The sequence below is a fragment of the Piliocolobus tephrosceles genome, chromosome 21 (assembly GCF_002776525.5).
Source record: "Piliocolobus tephrosceles isolate RC106 chromosome 21, ASM277652v3, whole genome shotgun sequence".
Classification (NCBI taxonomy): domain Eukaryota; kingdom Metazoa; phylum Chordata; class Mammalia; order Primates; family Cercopithecidae; genus Piliocolobus; species Piliocolobus tephrosceles.
In genome coordinates, this window is record NC_045454.1 from 51,915,297 (window position 1) to 51,925,125 (window position 9,829).

Sequence of the window (9,829 nt, forward strand, 5' to 3'; positions counted from 1 at the left end):
GCTCCGCCTCCCGGGTTTACGCCATTCTCCTGCCTCAGCCTCCTGAGTAGCTGGGACTATGGGCGCCCGCCACCTCACCCGGCTAGTTTTTTGTATTTTTTAGTAGAGACGGGGTTTCACCGTGTTAGCCAGGATGGTCTCGATCTGCTGACCTTATGATCCGCCCATCTCAGCCTCCCAAAGTGCTGGGATTACAGGCTTGAGCCACCGCGCTCGGCCAGATTTACATTTTTTGTAGAGATGGGGTTTTGTAGAGATGTTACCCAGGCTGGTCTCAACCTCCTGTGCTCAGGTGATTATCCTGCCTCAGCCTCCCACAGTGCTGGATTACTGGATGAGCCACTGCACTGGGTTTTCTCATTCCTTTTCAAGGCTGAATAATATTTCACTGTGCAAAGGACCCATGTTGTGCTGACCCTCCAACCGCTGATGGACACTTGGTTCCCTCCCCCCATTTTTTTTGAGACGAAGTCTTGCTCTGTTATCTGGGCTGGAGTGTAGTGGGGCGATCTTGGCTCACTGCAACCTCCAACCCCCAGATTCAAGCGATTCTGCCTTAGCCTCCTGAGTAGCTGGGATTACAGGTGCGTGCCACAGCACCTGGCTAAGTTTTGTATTTTTAGTAGAGAGGAGGTTTCACCATGTTGGCCAGGCTGGTCTCCTGACCTCAGGTGATCCGCTGGCCTCGGCCTCCCACAGTGCTGGGATGACAGGCATGAGCCATGGTGCCTGGCCTTACCCCACTTTTTGGCTGTGGGGATGGAGCTGTTGTGAGTTCCGTGTGTGGATAACTTCAAAACCCTACTCTCATTCTCTTGGGTATATGCCCACAAGTGGACTCACTGGGTCCAACTTAATGCTGTTTAATGTTTTGGTTATTTTTGAGACGGAGTCTCGCTCTGTCACCCAGGCGGGAGTGCAGGGGAACAATCTCAACTCACTGCAAGCTATGACTCCCGGGTTCACGCCATTCTTCTGCCCCAGCCTCCCGAGTAGCTGGGACTACAGGCGCCCGCCACTATGCCCTACTTTTTTTTTTATTTTATTTTTAGTAGAGACAGGGTTTCACCGTGTTAGCCAGGATGGTCTCGATCTCCTAACCTCATGATCTACCCACCTTGGCCTCCCAAAGTGCTGGGATTACAGGCGTGAGCCACTGTGTCCAGACAATGCTGTTTAATTTTTTAAGAACCTGACAGAGGCCGGGCGTGGTCTTTTCACAGTGGATGTCCCATTTCATGTCCGCACCAGGGCACAGGAGGGCTGTGGTTTCTCCACCTCCTCGCCCGCGAGGTTTTCTGCTCTCAGCTTTGCTGGCAGCTGTCCCGGTGGTGCGCAGGGGCACCTCGCTGTGGTCTGCAGAGTCAAGCCCTGCCAGCTGCCAGGTCACCTGTGCACACCGGCATCCCCTCTTGTCAAGGCTTGTCCTCCCCAGTCCCCGCACCGTGCCTCTGAGAATCTGTGGGGCCTCCAGGGGGACTGAACGAATGGCATCTCCACTGTTTCCACTGTACCCACCCTGTCAATTACAATGCAGGGTGGAACCTCGGTGCCTGAGCACATCTGGACACTCTGGGCCAAGAGTGTGACGAGGAAGCAGGAGGGGGTGTGGAGAGGCACCGAGGGGGCTTGTGTCCAAGGACCCGGCGTGCAGGGGCACGTGGAGGGAAACGCAGGGACTGAGGCGTGAGCTCCCGCCCAGCTCCTGGAGGCTCCTGGCAGGCCCGCTAGGGAATGCCCCCTTTCTGGAGACAAGAACATCGAGTCCGACCGAGCCAGGTGTCGCCCGTCTGAGGCCACCGGGTGATTTTATGTTCCGATGGGGGTGGGGCGGCCGGGCCCTGCCCCTCGGTGAACTCTAACCCTGTTCTGCAGCCTGCGGAGAGGGCAGCGGACCTCAGCCCCAGCCCTGGACGGCCGTGTGGTGCAGGCAGCTGCTCAGTGGCCTGTATGTTCGTGCCTGGCTCGCCTTGGGCTCTTGGAGCGGCTGTGGCCAAGTCCAGCCCCTGGGGGCCACGGGCAACCACCCCTCTACGGCTGTGCACACCCTCACCCCAGCCCTGGCACCAGCCACAGGATTGTGCAGATACCCCGAGTTGGTGGCTGGGGGTCCTGATTGGTGCTGGTGGGGGAGCTTTGGGAGGTGGTTGTGGGGGGGGGCGGGGCCATGGGAATGGCCCCGGGGAACAGTACAGACCCAGGGAGATCAGCCAGCCCCCAGGGACCCTCAGCTGCCTCACCCCAAACCTGCGTGCTCCCCATAGGCAGGACCCAGCCTTGCAGGCCAGCAGCGTGAGTGGTTCATGATGGGACAGGCACAAGCAGGGTGTGCGCCCAGGGGGAAGGGACCCTTGAAGGGCTCTCAGGGCTCTGAGCAGCCAAGGTGGATGTCAGTACCAGGAGAGGGCCCAGCCGCCCTGACGCAGTGTGACCAGGCCGCCAGCCGAGAGGGCTCAGAGCCCCATGGAGGGGGACAAGAACACAAATTAGCCAAAAAGCATGAACTCAGCGCTGGCAGCTGGCTCCAGGCTGCAGTCATTACCACGCCCGTTAAATCACACGGATTTTCTGGATCATTAGGCAGGACTGTCAGTCAGGGGCAGCTTTCTGGAAGGTTCTGGGCTTCTGGGCTGGGCTCCAGGCGCTGGCTGGCAGCATCCCCAGGGCGGCGGGGCCCGGCCTCCCTCAAGCCCTTGACATCCACAAGCACCACCCCCGGTGTGGCCAGGGGGCAACTCCCTCTGGGGACTGGCTCAGATCAGGACACCATGCCTAGACCTGCCCCTGACCCATCTGGTGGTCCCAGGCTGCAGTGGCCACCTTTGCTGGGTGGGGCAAGCCGCCTCTGCCTAGAGAGGCACAGCACCTTTTGCCCAGAGAACCGCCCTGGGGTGGGGTTTGGGCGGCTTTGGCTGGGCCCTGGGGAGGCCAGCAGGGACCTGAGGCACTGGGAGGAGCCTGTGCTCCAAGGCCCCGCCCACACCAGCTCCTTCCTCCTGCCTGGTCTGGAGCCCTGAGTTCCCACAGGGACCAGCCACCCCCAAAACCCTCCCTGAGAGCTGGGCCCTGCACCCGGGGAAACCCCTCAACCCTGGCAGCTGGATCCACCCCCAAACATCCCCAGGCCCGTCTCTCTACACCAAGCCACCTCCCTTCGGGACCCCACAGGGCTGTCTCCACTCAGACCCCCTGCACAGCAGACCAGAGGGACCTGGCTTCCTGGTTCCTTCCTCAACCCCACCACCCTGGCCCAGTGCCTACTCAGGAAGGGGCCGCCATGCAAAGGCCTTCGGGCAATAGAGCAGAGTCAGAACTGCAGCTGCTCGGGGCTGCGTCCTAAAGCCGTTCCTGCAAGGCCTAGCGTGGTTGAGGTCTCTACCTCCGGACAGAGGGTGCCGAGTGGGGCTGGGGTTCTGAGCTGGGCTGAGCAGCAGAGTGGAGCTGCGATGCGCCCAGCACCAGGCCATACCCGGACACAAGGAGGCAGGAGGGGAGAAGCCTTTCATCCTCTTTTGTTACAAACAGGCTAGCACCAATGTGACGCGTGCCACGAGACACCAAGACGGCCCAGTCACGGAGGAAAAGCCCGAACAGGACACAGAACTGGTGAGAGTTCAGGCCTGGGCTGGTGGGGGCCACACCCGCGGGCTCCGGTCGCTGGGAGGCGTGGAGCTCAGGCCTGGGCGCCTCGGGCCCGGGTCACCGGGCCTCACTTGGCCGGCCGCGTGATGAAGCGCGTGGAGAAGTCGAACAGGTCCCGGTTGATCTTGCGCAGGTTGCGCACCTCGTCCTCCAGCTCCGTTACACGGACCCGCAGCTGGTCCTGGCCACCAAGCACGCTCTGCGGTAGGAGTGGGGGTCAGAGGGCGGAAGTGGCCTGGGGTGCGCTGGAGTGGGGGCCACTGGCCTGGACTGACCCCAGTCTCAGGCCCCGCCCAGTCGGAGGCCGCCCCTCCTGAGGCCCCGCCCAACCCGAGGCCCCGCCCACCTTCTCCATGGTGCTGCACAGGACGGCCTGCAGCTGCTCCGTGCGGTCCAGGTAGCTGGGCTCAGAACCCTGCAATACAGTGGGCCTCATGACCTCGGGCTGTGTCCTGTCACACGCCACACGCTTTGCCCATCCCACCCCCGCTATCGTGGGCACTCAGGGAGGGGCCACCGTGACGCCTACAGACAGAAGGGGAGACTGAGGCAGGGGCATTCGCCTCCCTGGAGCCTGCAGATGACAACCCTGACCCTGGCCATGCAGCCACCACCCAGCGCCTCAGATCCTCCACGACTGCGCCCAAGGATGGGGCTGGGGATATGGGTGCAGATGACCACACCACAGACGGGGCATGGGCCAGGCCTGGAAGGACCGGCGATCCCAGGGAAGGCTCTGGGACACAGGGCCGGACGAGGGCCTCACAGACAGTGACCACCTCCAGCCATGGGGAGACCCCGGCCGGCCCAGCGAGGCCACTGCCCTGGGCAGAGGGACCAGTCGCTGGGGGGGTTGGAGGTCAGGAACCCGCCTCCTGGACGCAGTGTGTTGGGCCCCAGCAGCGCCTGTGGGACAGGTTGACATTCCAGTCAGTGTCAGCTGGATTGCAACAAGCTGGAAGCCATTGCGGGAGGAAGGGAGTCAGGTGGGGTGGCCAGGAAAAGGTGGTGGCATTACCAGAGGGCGTGGCCTGGTCCCCTCCAGAATCTCACCGTGGCCAGCTGGGTGGGGTTCTGGGGAGGGCACTTGGCTGGGCAGGAATCGTGGGAGCCGCCGCTGCCCTGGGAGGAGGCAGTGGCCGGGCAGGCACCCTAGCGGGGAGCTGGCTCCATGCCACTGGAAGCCTGTTTTCACTCCGGGGGTTCCGGCACTTTCTGAACACAAAGGCACGCCCCCCCTTTGCCCACGCTGTTAGCGGCCAGTCCAGCCTGTGCTCCTGGCCTCCTTTGGTCTGAGGGGCCTGCGGATGCCCAGACGGTGGGGGTCCCTTGCCTGCCCGCCCCGAGCCCACTGGTAGATGTGGCAAGACAGAGCGTCACTCCATCAGTCAGCGTGGACAAGGGAGATAACGGCATCTCCTGGTGCAGGATCTGTCAGGCTGTCGGGCTGGCGGGCACCCTCCAGATAAAAAAATCAATCTGCACTCAGGTAAGAAGAGGGCGCGGGGGAAAAAGTGCAAAGCGCCAGAGCCCAGCAAGGGACACAGACAGTGACGTGAGACACCAAGGGCGCAGGCAGCTCCCTGAAGGTCGGGGAGTGGGGCGGAAACACGCTGGGAAGCCTCCTCAGGCTCCAGGACCCCCCCAGCCCCCACCCCAGCCAACCATACTGGCTTCTGTGAGGTTCCTGGGGCCGGGGTGGGAAGAGTTCTGGAAGTCACTCTATGCTCAGAAGGTGCAGGAGCCCACCCTGGTACCTGCACAGAGCAGGGGGCGGTGCTGAGCTGCAGGGGGTGAGGATGTGACTGTGCTCAGGCAGAGGCTGCCCCGAGCCCACGTGGGAGCCACATGCAGCCATCAGGGCCCCACCCGCTCCCTGCCCTGCACGGCTGCTCCCGCACCTTCTGCAGCCCAGATGTGAAACTTTTGCCCCTCGCAGCCCGAAATACGGGGCATCAGCCCTTTGCAGAAAGACCTAGCTGACCATTAGATCTCCAGCGGCGCGAAGGCTGGTGTGTGGGGCGCGCAGTTCGGCCCTGCTGGCCGGGGGACGAGGGGTGGTTAACTTATCACCCTCTGGGTCCACACCGAGACTGGGCAGAGGGCCCTCCGAGCATCACCATCCCGCTCACAGGATGCGCTCTCCAGCGCTGGGCTTGGGGGGAACCGCCGCACGGGCGCCAGGATGGAGGGAGCGAAGGAGCCCAGGGCCTGCGGGGTCTTCTGAGACCAAAGGGCAGTGGGGGTTCCCTGCAGGGGGCCGTACCTGCTGGTGGAGGCCCAGGCGCAGGGTGAGGCCCCCGTGGCGCGGCTCGTCCCCGTGCTCGGCGCCCAGCAGGTGCTTGTTGAAGTGGGGCAGCGGCAGGCTGGGCCTGAAGTCTGAGCTCAGCATGCTGACCGGCGCCAGTAGGACGGTGGCGTTGGTGACTGGGCCTGGGGGGCGCGGTGGTCAGGCCCCACCCCACAGCAAGCCAGGTTCCGCCCTATCCACCGCAGTCTCCGCCCCCAGCCATGCCCTGCCCGATCCCAGCCAAGCCCCGCCCCCTCCCCGCCCGGCCCCGCCCCCAGCAAGCCAGGTTCCGCCCCATTCAGGGCAGTCTCCGCCCCCAGCCATTCCCTGCCCCATCCCAGCCAGGCCCCGCCCCACAGCAAGTCAGGTTCCGCCCCATCCAGGGCAGTCTCCGCCCCCAGCCAGGCCCCACCCCACAGCAAGCCCGGTTCCGCCCCATCCAGGGCAGTCTCCGCCCCCAGTCAGTCCCCGCCCCATCCCTGCCAAGCCCCCAGCCAGTCCCCACTCCACAGCAAGCCAGTCCCGCCCCCAGTCAAGCCAAGCCCCCAGCTCAGGCTGGCTTTTTCCCTCGGATCTCCTCCCCGCCCCCTGCACGCTGGCCGCGGGCTGAGCAGAGGCGCGCCCACCTTTGAGGGCCACCGTCCGGATGCACTGTTTGCTCTGCACATCCCAGAGGCGCACGGTCTCGTCGTGGGAGCCCGAGAGCAGCACGCTGCCATCAGTAGACACCGACAGGCAGGTCACCTGGTTCCTAGACAGACAAGCAGGGGTCAGGCACCACACAGGACGTGCTCGGGAGCGCCCCGTCCCGTTCCCACGACCCCACCTGTGCCCTTTGAAGACCTTCCCGGCGTCCTGCTCTGGCTGGAAGTTCCTCTCCCTCTGTCCGGGCTGCGAAGGCCGAGACGGCTGTGAGCCACAGGCCCGATGCCCTCAGTCCCAGGGCAGGGTGCAGCCCACAGACCGCCAGGGCACTCACCCAGGTGAAGAGATCGACCTGGAAGATGGAGCCCTCGCTGCCGCCGCAGAACATGTGGTGCTCAGCCAGGTCCATGGTCACCGCCATGATGGACACGTCAAAGAGGACGGAAAGGAGCAGCTCCCCCGAGGAGACCTCCCACAGCTGCGGGCAGGCAAAGGGCGTGGGGCTCGGCCTGGCGCGGGGGAACTCGAGGACCCCGTGGGAACAGGGGCATCAGAGAGGTCAGGCGTCGGCTGTCCTCTGGCCCTAGGACTTGGGACTTTGGGTGAAAGCCATCACCATGTGGGCTTGGGGGATAGGGGACAGGGCCTGTGCTGAAATGGGGCTTGGTCTCGGGCTGATGACCCATGGGTCTCCCTCCCAGGACCACTGGCCACGACTCAAACGTAGTGATGCCCTTCGATTCCCCAGGCTTGGCCAGGGAGCCGGGCCAGAAATGGTGAATGAGTGGGAATTTCCAGGCTGGCAGACCTCCCTGGACGTCCTTGGGCTCTGAGTACCAGGGGATTAAAAACCGTCTGGAGTCCTGACAGCAGGGCGGGGGAGGAGGCGATTCCTGCATTCCTGGCTGAGCTCTGCTCATGGACGGGGGGGGGTGGGGGGGGGGGGGGGGGGGGCGGCTGTACCTTCACCGTCTGGTCCAGTGAGGAGGTGGCCACCCGGGCCAGGGGGCCCCCAAAGCCACAGTGCAGGTCCGTGATGGGGAGCGTGTGGTGAGACCAGACGTGCCGGGGCGCTGGGATCCTGGAGGGGTCGGCCTGCAGCACGCTGGGCGGGGTGAGGCGGGTACTCAGCAGGCGGGGAGGGGAGGGAACAGGGCAGTCCAGCACCCACCTCACGCACACACCTGCCTCCACTCAGCAGCCTGGCCCGCCTCACCTGAGTAAACTCAAGGCTCGGCCCCCACGGCCCCCAGGAGTGATCACTGTCCTCTGCAGTCCAGCCCCCAAGAGAAGCCCCTTCCCACCAGGGGCCTTGGCCCCTCCTCTCCCCGCCTGAGCCCAGGTGCGGGCCAGGTGCGCAAGGCACTACCTGCAGAGGCTCCAAGCCAGCACCAGGCAGTCCTTGCCCCCTGAGATGAAGTGGCTGCTGTCCCCTGTGAACTGCAGGCAGGAGACGTCCTGGTAATGTCGACTCAGGATGACCAGAAGGTTCCCGGTGGAGACCTGTAAGGGGCAGGGGGCGTCCAGGTCAGGGGAGGAAAGGGCGGGCTGCGGCCCAGGGAACCCCATGACCACACGGCCATGGCCACACTGTCGCACCCCTGCCTCAGCTGGTGGGCACCTGTTCCCACCTCGTCCCCACCTGCGTGACGGCCCAGGAGGGGGGCAAGTCTCCTGCCCTTCCCTGCTGCCTCAGGGAGGTGCCGGTCCCATGAGCCGGACCCCAGGGAAGGGCACGGGCTTCCTGCGCAGGCCCTGTAGGAACGGCTGCACTCAGGACCTGTAGGCAGCTCCCACCACTCAGCGGGAAGTCGCTTCTGGGCAGGCTGTGGTGGCCTGACCGGGGGTGGGGGCAGGAAGCCTGGCAGCTTGTCTGAGCAACAGGACAGGGAGCACTTTCCAGGACGCCTGGCGAGGGCTGAGATCTCTGGTTGGGGTTGTGGGTTGAATCGTGTGTTTCCCCCCAAAAGCTTGTTAAAGTCCGGAACTGGAATCTGTGAATGGCCTTCTTTGGACGCAGTGTCTCTGCACATACAATAAGTTAAGATGAGGTGGTTCTGGAGCAAGGGGCTCCATCCCGTGTGTCCCGGCTGTGGTAAGCTGAGAGAAGTGCAAACACGCAGGGGGCTCCACGTGGCAGCAGAGGCAGGGGAGAGTCACCCATAAGCCAAGGGCGCCAAGGGGCGCTGGCCACCACCAGAGAGGTGGGGAGGCTCCTCCTGGGGCCTCCAGGGGCAGTGTGGCTCTGCGGACAACCTGATTTAGGACTTTTGGCCTCCAGGATGGAGGCCGAGTTTCTGCTGTCGAAAGTCCCTGTGCGTGGTGCTTTCTTGGGGGCAGGCAGGGCCTGCTGAGCACAGATCTGACAGGCCATGCCCTCTCTGGGCCTCAGTTTCCTCGCATGCAAAACCCAGGGTGGCCAGGGAGGGTTAAATGGCACCAGATGAAGCAGGGTCCAGGTCAGCCCCAAACCACAGATGGCAGTTCTGGTGACCACCACTGCCTGGGGCCGGTACACACAGGGCAGCATCAGAGCATCAGTGCCTCCTGGGAGGTCCCTGTCCCCGTGGCATGGGAGAGGCAGACCAGCCCCCGCCCCACAGCCCCTGCTCTCAGGTTTCCAGCCCACTCCTGATTCACTGCTCACACGCCCGTCATGCACAGAGAATAGGAGGAGGATTTCAACCGTGGCAGGGGGCACAGCGGAGGCAGTCCGGCCTGAGCTCCAGCTGAGCACATGGGGCACCCCCTTGTGGTCACAGCTCATGCCGGTCAGAAACTCTCCAGGAGGGCCAGCCACAGTGGCTCACACCTGTCATCCCAACACTTTGGGAAGCCGAGGAGGGCGGATCACCTGAGGCCAGGAGTTCCAAACCAGCCTGACCAACATGGCAAAACTCTGTCTCTGCTAAAAACACAAAAATTAGCCAGGCATGGTGGCAGGTGCCTGTAATCCCAGCTACTCGGGAGGACTGAGACAGGATAATCACTTTAACTCAGGAGTCCGAGGTTGCAGTGAGCTGGGATCGAGCCACCACACCCCAGCCAAAGCAACAGAGCGAGACCCCATCTCAAAAAAAAAAAAAAAAAAAAGGACGAGGCTAGGGGAGCAGGGGTCTGGTAGTGGGTGCCACCCAGCACACTGTCCCCAGCCAAGAACAGGAAGGGGTCCCGCCTAAGACATCCCCCGTGGGGCGATGATACATTTTTTTTTCTGAGGCGGAGTCTCGCTCTGCCGCCCAGGCTGGAGTG

At 63.6% G+C, this 9,829-nt stretch overlaps 1 protein-coding gene across 1 annotated transcript in view; it reads right to left on the reverse strand.

The window, feature by feature from the left end:
- Nucleotides 1-3,483: 3,483 nt before the first annotated feature.
- Nucleotides 3,484-9,829, reverse strand: part of WDR18 (WD repeat domain 18) — a 15,640-nt gene continuing 9,294 nt past the window's right edge. Inside the window, exons 3-10 of the mRNA XM_026457299.1 lie at nucleotides 7,947-8,080; nucleotides 7,541-7,682; nucleotides 6,912-7,055; nucleotides 6,759-6,823; nucleotides 6,559-6,683; nucleotides 5,909-6,075; nucleotides 3,989-4,057; nucleotides 3,484-3,841 (exon numbers count right to left, since the gene is read on the reverse strand). Coding sequence (XP_026313084.1) covers nucleotides 3,710-3,841; nucleotides 3,989-4,057; nucleotides 5,909-6,075; nucleotides 6,559-6,683; nucleotides 6,759-6,823; nucleotides 6,912-7,055; nucleotides 7,541-7,682; nucleotides 7,947-8,080 — 978 coding nt within the window. The 3' untranslated portion in view covers nucleotides 3,484-3,709. The remainder of the gene's footprint in view (nucleotides 3,842-3,988; nucleotides 4,058-5,908; nucleotides 6,076-6,558; nucleotides 6,684-6,758; nucleotides 6,824-6,911; nucleotides 7,056-7,540; nucleotides 7,683-7,946; nucleotides 8,081-9,829) is intronic.